We start from the raw sequence: 17,063 nt of genomic DNA on the forward strand, positions 1-17,063 counted from the left end.
CCCAGGACAGGTGAGTGGTACAACTCGAGCTTACCCAGATCAGCGCCGAGCAGGTGCGCGAGATGGATCCCCACACGACGAGGTCGACGGACACCGGAGGAGGGCGGGAAGCGAGCATGCGCAGGATAGCCGGCGGAAGGCAGCGCTGGAGGCGAAGAGGGCGGCCGCGAGACCATCGCTCCGCGGGAGGGAGAAGCAGAGCTCGGCTGCCGCCGCTGCGAAGCCGAGAAGACGTCCCGAAAGGGACAACGGTACGGAGTCTGTGCTCGAGGTAAGTACGCGCAATTCCGCGTTTTGTGCCGTGTCTGACGTACCAGGTCATGCCGTCCACTGTCGTCATCCGTCTGACGGCACGCGAGCGCGATGTGAACGAGTAGAGACGTGTGCCGGGACACGAGAGGCGTTGGTAGCCTCAGAAGCCCGGAAAGAAACAAAGGCCCGGGCACCACGGGGAATGCCAGCGGCGCATCATGTCGAGCTGTGATCAACGTGAGTTCTCGATGTCCTTCTAGTGCACACGGCCTGTCTGACGTACCATATTGCGAGGCCCTCCCACATTGATCGCAAGGGACCACGGCGCGGAACGCGCGGAGGATCTGAGTTGGAGGTGAGTCCTTGCGATTCCACTTCTCGCGACTTGTCTGACGTACTATGGCCCATCGTACGTCGTCGCTGTCCGTTCGACGGCGTGGGAACGCGAAGAGGGCGAGCGGAGACATGCACGAGGACGCTGGAGTCGTTCACGGTCGAAGATGTCCAGAACGGCCCCGGCGCCACGGCGAATGGCATCTCAGGCGTGTCAAGCTGTGATCGAGGTGAGTTCGCGCCGTTCTGCTTCGAATGGTTTAGCTAACGTACCATTTGTGCGACGCTCTCCTATCGATCGAAGGGTACAACTGCACAGAGGGCGCGCAGGGCCTGAGTTGACGGTAAGTCCTCGCAATTCCACTTTTTGCAACTTGTCTGACGTACCATGGCCTGCCGTGCGCCGCCGCCTTTTGTTCGACGGCGCGCGAGCGCGAAGAATGCGACTGGAGGTGGCCACGAGGTCGCAGGAGCAGCTTGCGGTCGAAGACATCCGGAAGGGGATGACGGGCCGGACATGGCGGCGCAGCGCACTCGCGTCAAGCTATAAACGAGGTGAGTTCGCGCCGTTCTGTTTCAGATGGCTTAGCTGACGTACCGTATGGCGCAACCCGCCGATACTGTCCGCGGGCAGGTAGGGCTGGATGGCGCGCAGGATGATGCTTCAGCACGCGCGCGTCTTCCCCGTGCGCGTGGCAGGGACTCGATGGCGGCGACAGACTGAGGAAGACTGCACAGCCAGAAGAGGTAAGCCCAAGGGCCGCGCGGATCGTGTGCATGATTGCATACGCGAGCAGCGGCAGGGCTGACTGCCAGGCGGTGTGAGCTGGAGCGAATTCGCGCGGATGGGAGATGGTTGAGGATGTCCGAAAGGGGATGACGGCCCGGCCCGGGGAGCCGCGAGGAATGGCCGTCAGGGCGCGCGGCACGCTATTCGAGGTGAGTTCGCGCGGGCTCCTTTCGAAAAGAGTTGTCTGACATACCCGAATGTGTCGTACGGCGGCGTGTGCGATTCCGTTGCAGAGGTGCTCGAGGCGAGTTAGCGTGGCCACGCCGTACGATAGCGTGCCGGGTGGCAATGCAGGGTCTAGTCGCGCGGGGGCGCTGAGGTGAGTCCGCGCAGGCCAGGGTCCACGTCGAAGACTGATCCGGCCCCAGAAGATAGACACGCGTACCGGTAGAGTGGGCTAAACGGCGGGCGCGAGGAGAAGACGCACCCTGGCTGCGGTAGCGCGGTATCCAGACGACCGAGCGGGAGAAGGAGAGCGGGCGAGGACGGAGCACTAGCTCCAGGGTTTCGAAGGGTCGATCGTACAGCACCAGGTGAGCATCTTTTGACTATCTCCAGGGATTCGTACAGTAGGGCGCAGGGACAGATGGCAGAAGTCGCGCGGGCATAACGAAGGCGCCAGAAGAGTGCACCCAGGGTCGACGGCGCTTCGAGTGCGCGCACGTCGCTCGCGATCGCGCGATCTCATTCTGATTCGCGCGAGCGACTTGGACGCGAGCATCAGGATATCTATCGAATCCACCGAGACGAGCGAGCCAGCGAGCACGAAGAGGGAGACGGCGGGAGAGCAGCAGGCGGGTGGCGGTGCGAAGACAAGCGAGGCGAAGTTGTGGGCGCGGGAACGGTAGCTACTAGACGCCCGCGAGCGAGATTGAGATTCTCTGCTCTGCTCGCTCGCCCGCGCTGCATGTCCATGTCAATCGCGGCCTCACTCACTCGGCCCTCTGAGTCCCTGAACGGCTTCCAGATCGCCCGGATGGAAGCCGGCACTCTGCTGTCCGATCGCGTCGCGCTGTCAGAACGCGTGACGTCATCGTCTACCCTGCAGCGATCCCCCACCCGCCAGACTGCCATCCACCACCCTGCCCGAGTCAAGAAATCTCCCTCTGGCAGTCTCCACCCCCGCGTGACGTCCCAGCCCGCCCCGGCCCCTTCTTGGCCAACTATGCGATTGGAACTACTCGTCGACCCTGCAGGACGCGCTGGAGGTTGGGACTTTGATACAATATGAGCGGGCTTTCATCAGCAGACCACTCGCTGGAACGTGTACTCAATCCATGAGCCTTGCTATACCATAGCCGAAGGTTTCTGCTGTCCTTCGCAGCCACGCGCCCACCACAACCTAGCCATTCTCAGCGTTTATGAGCTACCGCAGCACACTACTGTGAACCCACTTGCAGCGCGCCGTCCTGGGATCCCCTCTACCACAACCCCTCTCCAGCTTTCGACAGCCGCGAGCTGCTACGGTGCGTCTAGTCTGGGTATGTTGAGTGTGCTCCGGCACAGTCCTGTGCGATGTCGCTTATGTTTTTCGTTCTAGCACAGACCGTATCGATACACACCTGCGGCTCGCCATGTCTGTCTTCGAACGAAAGCGTGCAACGTCCCGTCCCAACTCACATAACGATGGCTCTCCCTCCCCTAGTACCGTGGTGTACACCCCCTTGGACGTCGACCGTCAGGTCAGCGCATTGCTCAACAAACTCACGATGGCGCGCTTCCACTCGATCTCAGACCAGATCATCGCGTGGGCGAACAGGTCGGAGAAGGAGCAGGACGGCCGGACACTCATCCAGGTCATTCGGCTCGTGTTCGAGAAGGCGACAGACGAGGCACCATGGCCGGAGCTTTGCGCGCGCTTGTGCCGCAAGATGATGGAGCAGATCAGGCCCAACGTCCGCGACGACGGCATCAAGAACGCCGACGGCAAGCCCATCGCAGGTGGCCAGCTCTTCCGCAAGTACCTGCTCAACCGCTGTCAGGAGGACTTCGAGCGCGGATGGGTTGCAAAGGAGGCCCCGGCCGCTGCGGTAGCGGCGACGAAGGCCACCGAGGACCAGGCTGCGAAGGCGGCCGATGGCGAAGAGGACGAGGAGAGCGCCTTGTATTCGGAGGAGAACTACGCTGCGCAGAAGGCGAAGCGGCAGGGTCTCGGTCTCATCAAGTTCATCGGCGAGCTCTTCAAGCTGCAGATTCTCACGGAGCGCATCATGCACGAGTGTGTGAAGAAGCTGCTGGGCAGCGTCGAAACCCCCGTGGAGGTGGAGATCGAGCGTCTGTGCAAGCTCCTGACGACGGTCGGCCAGATCCTCGATACCCCCAAGGCCCGCGCTCACATGGACGCATACTTCTCGCGCATGAAGGAGCTCTGCAAGAACCCGAACGTCAGCGCGCAGATGCAGTCCATGCTGCAGGTGAGTACACGTGCCCTCTTCACGGCGAGGTCGACCTCAACTGCCATCCCAGGAAGTCATCGAGTTACGGGAGCGGAAATGGGTACCATCGGCGTCCCCCTACCGGAGTCTGGCAGCCTCGCGTGACCCTGCCATCGCCACGCTCTATGAACAGGGGAGTTCGCATTGCTGGCGTTCTATGCGCTTGTGCTAATCCCGTGCCTTAGATGGAGAAAATGAAGGCAGCACGAGAGAAAAGCTTGTCGAATGGCGCTCAGAGCATCTTTGTTGGCGGCTCAGGACGTGGCGGAGGCTATGGCGGAGGCTATGGCAGAGGCCGGTGGAGCGGCCCCAGCGCCAGGGTAGTCGCTGGTGGATCTGCTACCCGTCAGTCGACGATTGCCGCGCTTCGCGAACAAGTGAGTTGCCATTCCATAGGGCTGCGTTAGCATATGCCGATACCTTGTCCCCAGATCGAGAAGGAGAAGGCTGCATCGGACAAGGACGCCATGAACCGTACTCTGAGCATGTCTCGTGGTGGCTCAAGACGCGGCGGCGACCGCGACGACTACCAACAGATCGGCCCCGACGGCTGGGCAGCTGCTGGCGGACCCGCGCTGCGCCAGCCGCCCAAAGCCGGCGACCTCTCCAACTTCGGCAAGATCAACAAGTCAACGCCCATGACCTTTGGCCCCAGCTCCGTCTTCCAGAAGGACAAGACAAAGAGTCGGGAGTCCACGCTCTCCCGCCAGGGCTCGACGAACATGTTCTCTATGCTCAGCGCGAACCCCGAGATTGCGGCGGAGGTCACTTCCGCGAAGTCCAGTCGCCCCCCGAGCCGGAAGAGCAGTGTCGACCTCGGTCCTGGTGGTGCTCCGGAGGCGACCCCGCAACGGAAGTGTCTGCAGCTCCTTCCGCGGTCGGTTCCTGTCGATGGCAAGGCGGAGTTAACGCCTGCTGGCTCGACCGCCGGGTCAGACGACGAGGGTGGCGAGTCCACCAGCGGGCCCTCCATGTCGGTTGAGGAGGCCAACACGCAGATCTCCGAGGACTTGAAGGAGTTCTTCAACATCCGTGACCTCAACGAAGCCGATGTGTACTTCACGAAGCTCCCTGCAGAGCACCGACACCTCCTCGTCGACAAGCTCGTCACGAGGGCGGTCGAGTCGAAGGAGGCGGACGCGCAGCTGGTTGCCGACCTGTTCGGCAAGGCGCACTCGAAGAACCTGGTCTCACCAGCGTTGTTCGAGGAGGGCTTCAAGCCTGTGGCGGAAGTCATCGACGACATCGCTATCGACGCGCCGAAGGCACTCAACCTCTTCGCGATCATGATGAAGGGTGCACACTTGCACGAAGACGAGGAACGCCGCGCGCGTCTCACGGGCAAGTCCATGGACAGCGACAAGCTCGCCTCTCTTCTGTCCGAGTCATAGAGGGTCCTACATTCCCCCCTAAATTTTTCCTCCATCCTTTCGCTTCTCCTCTTTCTCGGTGAAAATGTCTACATGACTCCAACGCAAGGGGGCGGTGGTATGTCATTTCAGTAGCTCATCTTGTAACATCAAAACAATGTATACATGAGTAGATGCTATGGGCGGGTGCTCGATTGATATAGGCTGGCTTGTAGCAGCGGTGTAATGATCGTGGTACTTGTCATTACTTGTCATCGTGAAAGAGCTTAGCCTCGACTCGGAGGCTATTGATTATTCCTGGCAGCCGGTTCGCATTATGGGGTAGTGCTTCGCATTATGGATGTACACTCACACTGTGAGTTGTTGTCACCCCTCAATATTTCCAAGTAAAATGTACCCTGTGTAGTATTGAGTTTCATGACAATGTTCCGAATGCTTTTGGTAGATCTTCTGAATGTGCAAGTGATGGAGGGAGGAGCGATCCATGTTTGGGCGTCTATCTCCTTGTTCTTGTACCACGATGCTGATGCCACTCGACGAACCTGGCCTACTGAATGCACAACGGCCCGAAAGGACAACGGAGAATTCTCAAGTGCACTTCACAGCACAAGGATTGAATGTCTGGAGTTCCTGAGAGCGTTACGAACTAACACACCCAGCAACTTCACCCCATTTTTGCGACCGTAATGAGCCATGTACTATCTGCCGGTATGTTCTCGTAGGATTTTATTGAATGATTTCAATCACGCTAAAAACGATACCGACATAGATCTCGACCCCTGATCGAGCATATGGCCACGTTGAGACGCTGAGCTTTCTGGAGGTTAAGCTGCTCTAGTCAACTCCCGGAAACTCACCTTATGCACTCGCATACGTCACGCCAGACGCTCGTCTACCCGCCTCCCCTCGATAGAGTTTCAAAACATGAGCTCTGTCCACGAGTTTTCATATCACTACGGCCGAAGGTGTCTGTCAGCCTTCCCTGCCACGCGCACATTGCAACCTGGCCGTGCACGGCGTCTCTGGGCTACCGCAGCACACTACCACCTTCGCTCGTAGTGGTCAGTCTCTCGTTCCTCTTGATCACGAATCATCTCTAACTCTCAACAATCGCACACTTTTCCAGTGCACATAGCAGGGTCTCACGATGGATAGCTCTAGTACCGCCTCAGTCAAACCCAAGCACGTCGCCATCATGAGTGAGTTTGGTGCACCTGCGCCGGTACCGGAATGGGGAGGCTACTACGTGAGTCAAATCGCAGTCGACCCTACAAGACAGCTGATAGGTGGTGACCAGGACCCCTATGGGACGTCGATGGACCCAAACTGCTACCCACATAGCCCCAAATGGATGCCGCTCCCGCACACACCACAGGCGCCGCCCGTGTCCTTGCCTGGTCCGCCCATACCCCTGCAAGGCCAGAAACCGACACTGCCCATGCCGCCTGGGGTCCTAGCACCGGATGCCCACCCGTCATATCCTACCCCGTCGCCGCATATGCCTTCCTCCCTATGCAGCATTTCCCCCAACTCTGACACCGTCCTCTCTTCTGCCATACCCATGAATGGCCAACGTCTACTGAACCCGAATGCGAGCTCGTTTATGCCGAAGCGCATCATCATCAAGTCCGAGTCTGGGCGGGAAATCGACCTCGAGCCCTTCCGAGTCAAGGAGCCTCTTGCCCCCTATCGGCCCATCCCACTCAGTCTACCTGCACGGTCAACGGTATCAGTCCGGATAGAGAGCGATGACGCCAGGCGGAAGCGGATGGCTGAGGTGGAGCGGCTGTCGCAGGAGATGGAGAATAAGGCGAAGCGATGCATGACAACCGAAGTGGGGGCGTACGAGGAGGATGGTGAACCTACTATGCGCGAGGAGGCAGAGAAGAAGGCAGCGACAGCAGCGTCGGCCGCGACAAAGCGTCTGAGCTCGTCCCAGACGAAGACCAACGTCATCTCTGCTCCTCTATCTTCTGTGCTGGCCACAGCTCGGATGATCGAGGACATTGGCACCATCGTGTACCCCGAGGGTATCTTGAGCCCCAAGCCGGAGCTCAACAGGAACACCGAGCCGGGCAAATTTAGGTTTGTACGGCTTTGGCGTTGGTTAGATTCTCATTACGAGCGAAACTGATGAACGCGCATAGGTATGACCGAGACTTCCTCCTCCAGTTTATGGCGGTGTGCAAAGAGAAACCCGGCTTTCTCATCCCTCTCGACGCCTTTGATCTCAAGCCCAGACAACACGGGTTCCTTGCACCTCCCCGCCTCCCCGCGGCTCCACAACGCGGCCGCAACCGTGGTCCTTTGTCCACTGCCGTGCGCCGTCCCTCCAACGTGCTGAGCCAGACCTCCGTCCAGAAGAACGCCGGTGGACCCGCTACCCGCCTATCGTCCAAGGCTAGTGGTGACTCCTCCAACGTCGGCGGGATCGGCGAGTCGACTCCGGTGACCTTTGGCCCCAGCTCCGTCTTGCAGAAGAATAAGACGAAGATCCGGGAGTCCACGCTTTCGCAACAGGGCGCCGCCAGCATCCTATCCATGCCTGGCGCTGCCCCCGAGATCTCGGCGGAGGTTACTGCTGGACCAAAGCTTTAGATCAATCTGTGCACGGCCACTATCGGCCCCACAGCGGACCTCTCGCGTTTCGATGCATGTCCCCGTCCATGCCAAACGATATGTCACGCGGTCACCCGGGGTCTATCTCTCTGGAGGCAGAACCAAAGGCAGAGCTTCTCTGAATCTCAGACATGTACAACATAGGTCACAGACTCTCACGTCTCGAATACTCATAGTCTGCTCGCCATCGACCAGCATCCGTCGTGCGTTCATTCACCATCAAGTCGCTAGCAACTGAATCTCTCGCTGTCTGCTAAACTAAGCAGGGTGTCCTGACCAGCAGTGACGATCGAGGGTGCTGCGGCGAAAGGTGACGATAGCGACAACTTGGGCGTGCAACCGTGCTCAAGCTGTGCGCAGTTCATTCTATCGCCGCCTCTCCTCCGGCCGACAAGTGGCTAGCTGGAGTGCTGCGGTATAAGTCGAAGCTGCAGCACGTCTGCGTTACAGCATCGTCATCTTAGAAACGACGGGAGGCAACAAACTGTGCGGCGGCGCTGCCGCAGTGCAGACGCATGCCGCCCTGCCGCAGTTCACGCCTGAGAGCATAAAAGTGAGCATCCGTTTGGCAGGAACGCGTACACCAACCTCATCTCATCACACACCTCAAAGAAGTTACAGAAACATCGCGACAACGAGAGTCATGTTAGAACTCCTCACTGGTATGGCGCCTCAGACGCCTTCCCTCGTCGGGTATCTCGGAGATTCTCCGGAGAGTATGCCGCCTACTCCTATTCGCACCCTAGGTACGCAAACGAAATTCACTTTAATCAGTATGGGGCTGACCAAAGAGGCAGAACGGATTCCCGAAGAGACCCTTTGTGCTGTCACTCAGGCCGACGAAGCGCCGGATTGCGAAAAACCCCTCACTGAAGAGGACGCACGACAGGTTCTCGCCTCTCAGGTCTTCTTCATACTGTTGCACCTCGCAAGCGACACCTTTGTCTCGGCCTCCGACCATCTCGTCAATGCAATCAACAAGTCTGCCGGCACGGCGGACTGCGGATGGACGCTCGCTCTAGTAGTAAGGCATATCCGCCGCGCCGCGAGCGCGCACCCGGAGAAGGCGGAGCTCCTTGCCCGGTTGTGTCTACGGGTGGCGGAACAGCTCAGCAGCGACGTCTGTGACGAAGACATACGGGATGGAGAGGGGGAGCCTCTCTCGGGAAGCCGGTTGTTCCGCGTTCGATTGCTCCAAAGTTGCTGCTTCGGATTCGACCTCCGCTTAGCCGCGCTTGGTCTCGTCGACGATAGGCTAGGAGAGGACGCGGGTCAGCCCGAGGCTACAGTATGTGCCACGACCGAGGCTGCTCGCCGCAAGTCGGTGGAAGAGGCGAAGGCTCAGGGACCCGCGCTCGTCCGCTTCATAGGCGAGCTAGTCAAGATCCGGCTATTTCCCCTGCGCGCGGTGCACAAGTGCATCCAGGATCTCTTGGGCGTTTTGGAGCCTTTGAACACTGGAGCAGTCGCGGACGCATGCGTGCTCTTCACGCTTGTAGGCCACATAATCGACACGCCGCAGGCCCACGCACACATGGGCATATACATCTCCCACTTTGAGAGCATGGCGAAGAATCCGAATTGTCCCTGGCGCTTGAAATGCATGCTCAAGGTGGGTTTAGTATCGGCGTAGGTTAGCGGCCCAGTTGACTCTCGTCCTAATACGTGTTTTGCAGGAGATTGTGGAGCTGCGCGCACAGGGATGGGTGTCGCGCGGCGAGAAAGCTATTCTCTCGCGTGGTGGCGCGTTCAGCAGGTCGCCCCGGACTGTATACCTGAAGTCTTATAACTACTTCGTGAGTTGTTTATCCGCTATCTGACTAGAAAGCTCATCTTACAAGCCCTCGCGTGTTCAGTCGGAATTGCATAATCAAGACAGCGAGTCGTCTATGAACTGGCGCAGAAGGGAGCAGCCTATGGACGAGCAGCCTCCATCGGTGTCCGAGGGTAAGCTTGCATTGATTTCTCAACGTCGCGATAGGTTCTAACGGTGCGGATGATGTTCGCAGGACGTCGACTGTGGGCCAACTCGCGTTTGCGCAGAGCGGAAGATCCCACTTCAATCAGCTGAACAATTTTGTGTGGTCGCTTGCCAGTACATGGGCGAAAGCCTTAAAGCGGCATGTTGTATGTAAAGATCCTTAATCGCGACTGCCATGCTGAATCAAGGCGGAGAGGGCTGGCGAGTGTTTGGAGTCAATGTATGCGTGCTGTGAATTGCCGTGCGTTGTATGATTCTTTTGTGGCATCATTGGGGTTGATTCCCGCCGGTGACGGATGCACCGTGCTGGAGTGGTTGTATGATACAGCTCGTGATATTGGTTAACTCGTGGGACCTCGTCAGAAACATTAGCCGAATCGTAACCCAGACATAAGACTCAAAGCATCGCAAAGCACGACAGCACATCAAGAAGCTAGAACACAGCCCCCGCTCACCAGAACGCGATCGTCGCCGCGATCCCGCACGCGCCCATGCACGAGCTCGCGAAGATCCCCAGGCTCGTCGGGACCGCCGTCCACGAGTACGTGAGGATGCCGAGCAGCGCGAGGAAGAACCCGAGCAGCGTCATCCCGCCGCACACCGTGTGCGCCCGCGCGAGCACTCCCACAATGCCCTCCAGCGTCGCGATCGCGTTATCCTTCGCGGACGCGCCCGGGTCCTGCTTGCCCCTCGCGCCCGTGCCCGCGTTCGCGCGCCCGTGGTTCCCGCACGGGGGTCGGAGGAACCAGAGCGGGCGCGTGCGCTCGACGAGCACGAGCGAGCGCAGGTCGGTGAAGACCTCGAGCGGGAAGTCGCGGATGGTGTCAAAGGGCGAAGGGGGTGCCGCCGTCGAGCTCATGGATGCGGAGGGGCGGTGCACGCTGGAGTTGGGCGGGCGGCGCTTTTCCGCAATGGCCGCGCGCGCCGGGTTCTCGGGGTCGGCGGTGAGCATGGTTCTCTCTTGTTCTTCGGCCTTGTTGAGGCGGTAGCGGATGAGCACGAATGCGCCGACGTATGCCACGATTGCTGAGTTATGGCCGCTTAGGCGTCGAATGACACTGGAGAGAAGGTTCAAGACTCACAGGCACAGGCATGGAAGATAATGGCGCCCCCGAGGCTGGCGTTGATCACTTGGTCGCGCTTATTCCACGCGTGCAGGTCGGCAGGGCGTGTGCTGGCGGTGAGCGAGAAAAGGATGCTGTCGATGGAGACGAAGAATGTTGTCTGGCGGGAGAGAGGTGTCTGTGAGCAGTTTCTAGCCGGATACTATGCCTTGAAAAAACTCACGACGACTGCCATTGACTGCAGCCGGTCCAACCAAACTTGAACGACGGCGAGGAGCGCCTGCTTCATAGCATCTTCCGGCGTCTGCGACTGCGTCGCTGCAAATGGGCGTCAGCTTTTGGTTCAACAACCCAGTAGTCAGAAAGCGGTGCTCACAAGTGGGGGCTACGGACGCGCAGGTGCGCGACTTGTTGAACATGGTGGTAGTTCGTGCTCAACGTCGCTGGCGTTGAGCAAGTGCTGCCTGCCATAAAGGAGTGCGATTGGGAGCCAATCAACGCTCTGACACCTTCTGCGGTTGCTCCATCAGCTCGTGCCCCGCCACACACCCGCCGACGCTCATGAGGGCTAGTGGGCATACCTCATGTTTTCGAGATGCACAAGAGAACACGGAGCTGTGTAGGCGTTGCACTATCAACCAAACCCATTGGGGTACTGCGTGAGTCCTGCAGAGCAGGAGAGAGCAGAGTCCGAGCTCCAACTGGGTCGCACCCTCAAGGACAGGGCATCTCGCTCACCTGGCATACATTCACGACCGGAGCAAGACATAGTCCAAGGCAGAGAGTAGTCTCGTCACCAGCCGGTATTCGGGGGTCGCGCGGTTTCTTCCAAATCGGGACAGGAAAGACAGAAACCCGCGCAGAGACCCACCTATACCGTCTGGTGGCTTTCGTATAGAGGGGTGGGGGGCTGTCACACCCGGTCACTCTCGCTCCACCTGGACGTGCGCGCGACAGCTCTCGACTCTGCAGCCTCCCGCCCTCTGTCGCCGACCTTAGTGTGCTTTCTGCGATAGACCCCCGCGCGCAGTCCCGAACGATATTTCTTCGAGGACAAAACGTGTGCGAGAATATAGGCACCGCTTTGCGAAGCATTCAACACCTCTCGTCAGTCCGTCTCGAGGCGTGCAGCGAACACAATGGGTATTATATGCACAGATAATCTAAGCCGCCGATTTTTCGCTCCTAAATGCGAAATCAGGGTACGCGCGTGGTCTCGCGAGCTGCCTGACAAAAACCCGTACTGGTGTGAACCGCGCGGGAAGCATATAGTTGCAAACAACCACGGAGGCCGCCTCATTCTAGCGGGGGCGGGTGCTCGATCGGGACGCGTCGAGGCGCGTTTGACAGGCTGACAGGCTTCGCTGTCGCGCGAGCGTGACAACCCCCCACCCCTCTGTCCGAATTCCACCAGACGGTATAGTTTTCGCTCCTCTCCCTCTGCCTTGTCCCTGTCCCAAAAAGGAGCGATCTAATTATACCGTCTGGTGACGAGACTAGGCAGAGAGGCCGAGCGCCAAACATGGGCGGCGTTGTGGCGCTGGCATTTGCGCTCGCCTGATGAGGAAATGCTTGGCGTTGCTCATCAACGCTTTTCCTCCTGGCGTATCCCGGGATGCTATCCCACAAGGGGCCGTGACCTCAAGGCAAACGACGCGTCCCACAATCTGCGGTGGATGGCACGGACACAGGGTAAGCACTTTGTCTGGTGTCTGTATTCTTTGCGCATTCGGGCGGCGTCCCGAACTTGCTTCCTCGTCATGATGAAACTATCGTATCGCATCTTCAGTATGACAAGAGGTCGGGCGACGAAAGTCGCTCGTCGCTCTTGCGTGAATGTGCCCCAATGAGGGGTGTATCTTCTCTCTGAATCTCTATCAAACCGCCCGCAACGTTTCGACATACTGACGCCATCTCTGCAGGGGATATACATAGCTCCTCCAGGCAGTTTAGAGCGAGCATAACAACAATGTAGACACGTAAGCTGGACTTCACGACCCCAGTAACGCAATCATCTTGCTTCCCCTTCACTCCCTTCACTCCTGCACCCAAGTACGCATCTCCTTGAACTCGCGCCTGTCCCATATATCCGCGCTCTGGAACAGCTTCATCCGCCACGGCGTACTCGTCGCATGCCTAAACTCCTCCGTGTCGAAGCTCGCAGGCGAGTCCCACTCGTGAATTGCGAGGTACTTCGGCGGCCGCCCCACCACCGTCGACGCGTCTGTCCCCTTCGCCGGTCCTGCATCCTGCAACACGAACCTCCGCGAGCGACGCCATCCGGGCGCCTTCGACAGGAGGGGTATATGCTCCTCCTCGTACCACCTGTTCAAGTCGTCCTCCAACTCCGGCTTGATGTCAATCTGTAGCGTGATGAGCGTCGACCCCCGCGGTCCCTGCTCGTCGTATCCCGGGGCGGGCGGGAAGATGGGCTCGAGGACCTCGTAAGTGCGCCGGTCCAGAAGCTGCACACGACGGATGACGTCGGTCTCGCGCGGGCTGCGGGTGTGCGCGAAGGTGTTGTACGGCGCCTCGTTGAGGACATCACAGGAGGCCAGGTCGTATGTAGCGAGGTAGTGTGGGCGCTCGCCGTCCGCGGCTGTCCAGCGCGTCGTGCTGCGGAAGGCAGGGATGGCCATGCGCAGCGGAACGTGCTCGTTGTCATACCAGTCGTTGAACTCGGCGTCCGAGAGCAGGGGCCCGGAGTCGCCGAATACGAAGAGCAGACCGGGTTTGGACATTTGGTGCGTACGCGGGGGGTGTAGATGCGCGTTGATGTGCTCACATTCCTCGTCGTGCGTGCAGCGGGCGACCGCATATATGCTACTCCACGCTGCTGAGACTTTGCTCTCCAGCTATAGCGCATCTCCTCTCATGAAGTGGATTCAAGAAGCGGGCCCGAGCTCAAAACGAACCTTGGTGGCTTCGCGATGCAAGTAAACATAGAACGGCCTCCCCTCTGCCGGAGCCGTTGTCTCGCGGGAGGTGAGTCCCTTGACCCATGACCGACGAACGTCCAGTGCGAACATCTTCACGGAGCTCCGTCTATGACCAGACATCATTCGAAGCCCAAGGTTCTCGCCAGGTCCAAGTCCTGCGCCCCAAAACCTTGTTATTTGGCCCTGGCTTGCTTGAGGCTCGCTCTGGGGCATCTCCCCCTCCTCCGTCGCATGTCCCTGAAGTTCAATTGGTGCGGAGACGCTGCTCAGCCTGCTGCTCAGGTGCCTTGCCAACCCGACCATCGCACAGCGACACAACTGGCGAGCCCAGAGCCCCAGGGCGGCCGCGTGCATGATCGATCCGGGGTGCACTGCGTGGCGGTGCAATGCTGTGATGTTGTAGACTTGCTTTCGCAGATCCTTTTTCGAGCCGAGGCTGCAGGCGAGCGCCCGTCTAGCAAGTTGGAGCATGCGTTCCTGGCGCATACATCAGGCGAGCATCACCACCTTACCTACCGTATATGCTAGGCTGAAGTGTGCTGCCTGTACAGACTGGCCCACCGGCTGTGGGTGGTCATATGCCGATGTCAACATCACTGACAGCATCTAATTCGAGACCCGCCGCAGCCCTTGGCGATGGATGGATCACGCTGCACAAATTGTTGCAGACGAATTCGGGGATGGCTATAGAAGCACAAACGTACGTATCTCCCTATCCAGTACCGCACGTATCTGTTTATCCTATGTCAGACATGTTTTATCGACGGCCGACCCACATGCACACATTGCCGGTTGCCCCGCCAGACAGCTTGATATCGGGCTGTCTTCGTGACGTAGCTCACGAGTCTTAGTCGCACGCCTATTCCTTCTCGCCGACCGTGATGGACGCGTCTTCGAACCACGAGGTGCGCCGCTCTCCGAAAGCGTATTCATCACACCGACGTCCATTGTCGGACCGTGCCTCATGCTTCACCCAGGTGATTATCGAACGGCACCCCCCACCCAGGCCAATCGGCGGCGCGACGTATACGTCGCGCGCACACATGTCTCATCGGGCGACGTCCAAGAACCTCGAGAGTGCTTCGGAACGCGTCGCATCAGCGTACGCAGTCATTTCTCCGATCTCCGAGGAATCAGGCTGACACGTCCTCGGTCCCCCGTGGCCTCCTCAGCTGTCCCGCACCGTCGCTTAGCGCAGAATGCAAGTGCGGCCTCGTCGCCCCTGGCGCTTTCTCGACATCCGGCCGGTGATAGCGCCCGCGCGCGTTCCGTCATGTGTGGGGCTGGATGCGGTCGACTGACCGGGGACCCATGTGCGGCGCTCTCACGGGAGCGCCCCGCGCGCCCGCTTCGCGTTCTGCAGCGCATGGGCGCACGCGCAGTAGGTTTGCGGGGGGAAGAATAAAAGCGGTGGGCGCCGGGGCGTTTTTCGGCAAGCATTTTGCTTCCTGATTTTTGCGACTCTGCTCATCGAGTATCACCGCCATGCGAAGCTTCGTCGCTCTTGTCACCGTCGCGCTTGCGTCCAACGCGGCAGCGAGGACGTTCACGGTCTTCAACCAGTGCCCGTTCACCATCTGGTGTGTCTGAATTTCCTTACGTCGCAACTACTACTCACGCGTCTCGTCGCAGGCCTGCTGTACGTGTGCTCGTGCTTCGGGTGGACGTCCCACAGGTGTTCTAATCCTAATCCAGATCTTCACCGACCACAACGTCGGCTCGTCCATTCCCAACCAGCCGACTGGGTACGCATATATCCGCTGTATCATCTTTTTGATGTACTGACACGAGCAAATATCAAGTTGGCAACAGGATGCCTTCCAGACCGTCAGCTTCTCCGTCCCCAACGACTGGCGGGCCGGCCGTATCTGGGTATGTACCGCTATCTTCCCCTGGTTGTACCGGAGCAGGACCATGCTAAGCATATGACGCTCTCGAATAGGCTCGCCGTGACTGCAACTTCAACGTGGCGAACCCGGGCCCCAACTCCTGCCTCGACGGAGGCTGCAACGGCGGGCTCGTCTGTGATACATTCACTGGCACGGTACGTGGATCCGGTGTACACTGCGTATATGAGAGCCGTAGGTCGCTTACACTTGCTTGTTATGATAGGGCGTCCCTCCCGCCACCGTTGCCGAGTTCACGCTGGGCACGAACGGCATCCCGGATAACTACGACGGTGTGCAAATCTATATCCACTGTACATACTGTCGATATGCTTACGCTGAGACTCCCAGTCTCTCTCGTCGACGGCTACAACCTGCCTCTGAGGGTCACCAACAACAAGGGCTGTCACGTTGCCGACTGCCCTGTCGACCTTGGCCCTAACTGTGAGTCGCCTGTTCCCGTTAGCGGCGCCCGGGCCGGTGCTGATACCCATCATCGCAATGCAGGCCCGGACCAGCTGAAGGGCCCATTCGACTCGACCGGCTTCCCCGTGGGCTGCAAGTCCGCGTGCGTCGCTGGACTGGGCGACCCTGGTACGTCGAGCGCGTTGATGCGAGCAAACGTGCGGCGAGGCGCTAAACGCTTGCGTGTCCCCACCTCACCTAGTGAATAACCCCAACTGCTGCACGGGTACGCACAACACCGCGCCGACGTGCCCGAACTCCGGCGTCGCGTTCTACAGCTACTTCAGTGCGTCGTCTTGTCCCGTATAGGCTGTGGCCATCTCTGACGGTCTGGGGTGCTCGGCCGCTGCAGAGAGCAACTGCCCGAACTCGTACGCGTACGCGTTCGACGAGTCGAGCGGGACCGCGCTCTTCACCTGTGACTCCGCCCTCCAGGCGGACTACACGCTCACCTTCTGCCCGTGAGCGGTGGCATGATGGATGGCTTCGACGGAGCTTGCGGAGATGGAACGATCACAAGAGTCCATTCTTGTGCCGTCATGCCACGCATCAGCGCCGTATTCGCTGAATTTTGAATTTTGATTCTTAAGGGACATCTTCGTTGTGTTAAGGTTTGGGGTGCAACGACGGTGGTGGAAGGACTGTACCAATATATCTGATGATCAACGTCATAAGGGACATTTCAACCATTGTGGGGCGTCCGGGGCTTGTCCATGAAAGCGGTGAGTTCAGTCATGCAAGGCACGATACATTCTGGACGAAGAAGTACCATTTTGTGCTCCAATTGTCAACTGACTGTCCAGATGATTACAATGTGAGTGCATCCTTCCCGTTACCGCCGTCACTAGAGCAAATATTGACGAATGACTCTTTAACACGGCGTCGAGCAAGCTAGAGAAGGCCATCGGTATAGGCCCGATGCGAGCGTA

At 59.0% G+C, this 17,063-nt stretch overlaps 6 protein-coding genes across 6 annotated transcripts; 3 read left to right on the forward strand and 3 right to left on the reverse strand.

The window, feature by feature from the left end:
- Window positions 1-468: 468 nt before the first annotated feature.
- On the reverse strand, window positions 469-1,104 carry TRAVEDRAFT_52122 (uncharacterized protein; the record flags this gene model as incomplete). Its single annotated transcript, XM_008044636.1, has 5 exons — window positions 469-478; window positions 536-596; window positions 651-804; window positions 859-876; window positions 973-1,104. 5 exons carry the CDS (start codon window positions 1,102-1,104, stop codon window positions 469-471), a joined length of 375 nt encoding a protein of 124 aa, XP_008042827.1.
- Window positions 1,105-2,949: 1,845 nt separating this feature from the next.
- On the forward strand, window positions 2,950-5,201 carry TRAVEDRAFT_52123 (ARM repeat-containing protein; the record flags this gene model as incomplete). The annotated part of the gene is made up of 4 exons (XM_008044637.1): window positions 2,950-3,789; window positions 3,842-3,871; window positions 3,996-4,187; window positions 4,242-5,201. 4 exons carry the CDS (start codon window positions 2,950-2,952, stop codon window positions 5,199-5,201), a joined length of 2,022 nt encoding a protein of 673 aa, XP_008042828.1.
- A 1,126-nt stretch (window positions 5,202-6,327) lies between these two features.
- On the forward strand, window positions 6,328-9,944 carry TRAVEDRAFT_23494 (uncharacterized protein; the record flags this gene model as incomplete). The annotated part of the gene is made up of 8 exons (XM_008044400.1): window positions 6,328-7,265; window positions 7,328-7,754; window positions 7,944-8,002; window positions 8,250-8,352; window positions 8,476-9,411; window positions 9,476-9,595; window positions 9,656-9,746; window positions 9,781-9,944. 8 exons carry the CDS (start codon window positions 6,328-6,330, stop codon window positions 9,942-9,944), a joined length of 2,838 nt encoding a protein of 945 aa, XP_008042591.1.
- A 155-nt stretch (window positions 9,945-10,099) lies between these two features.
- On the reverse strand, window positions 10,100-11,263 carry TRAVEDRAFT_66797 (uncharacterized protein; the record flags this gene model as incomplete). The annotated part of the gene is made up of 4 exons (XM_008045011.1): window positions 10,100-10,806; window positions 10,863-11,004; window positions 11,068-11,162; window positions 11,221-11,263. 4 exons carry the CDS (start codon window positions 11,261-11,263, stop codon window positions 10,232-10,234), a joined length of 855 nt encoding a protein of 284 aa, XP_008043202.1. The 3' UTR covers window positions 10,100-10,231.
- A 1,617-nt stretch (window positions 11,264-12,880) lies between these two features.
- TRAVEDRAFT_39857 (uncharacterized protein) lies at window positions 12,881-13,585 on the reverse strand (the record flags this gene model as incomplete). Its single annotated transcript, XM_008044484.1, has 1 exon — window positions 12,881-13,585. The coding sequence occupies one exon, from the start codon at window positions 13,583-13,585 to the stop codon at window positions 12,881-12,883; it is 705 nt and encodes a 234-aa protein (XP_008042675.1).
- Window positions 13,586-14,795: 1,210 nt separating this feature from the next.
- Window positions 14,796-16,808, forward strand: TRAVEDRAFT_31361 (thaumatin-like protein). The gene is made up of 11 exons (XM_008044456.1): window positions 14,796-14,885; window positions 14,956-15,363; window positions 15,416-15,422; window positions 15,479-15,528; window positions 15,586-15,655; window positions 15,726-15,827; window positions 15,896-15,962; window positions 16,021-16,113; window positions 16,177-16,263; window positions 16,337-16,420; window positions 16,487-16,808. Exons 2-11 carry the CDS (start codon window positions 15,269-15,271, stop codon window positions 16,597-16,599), a joined length of 768 nt encoding a protein of 255 aa, XP_008042647.1. The 5' UTR covers window positions 14,796-14,885; window positions 14,956-15,268; the 3' UTR covers window positions 16,600-16,808.
- Window positions 16,809-17,063: the final 255 nt, after the last annotated feature.

This window comes from Trametes versicolor (genome assembly GCF_000271585.1).
Source record: "Trametes versicolor FP-101664 SS1 unplaced genomic scaffold TRAVEscaffold_11, whole genome shotgun sequence".
NCBI classification, from domain to species: Eukaryota; Fungi; Basidiomycota; class Agaricomycetes; order Polyporales; family Polyporaceae; genus Trametes; species Trametes versicolor.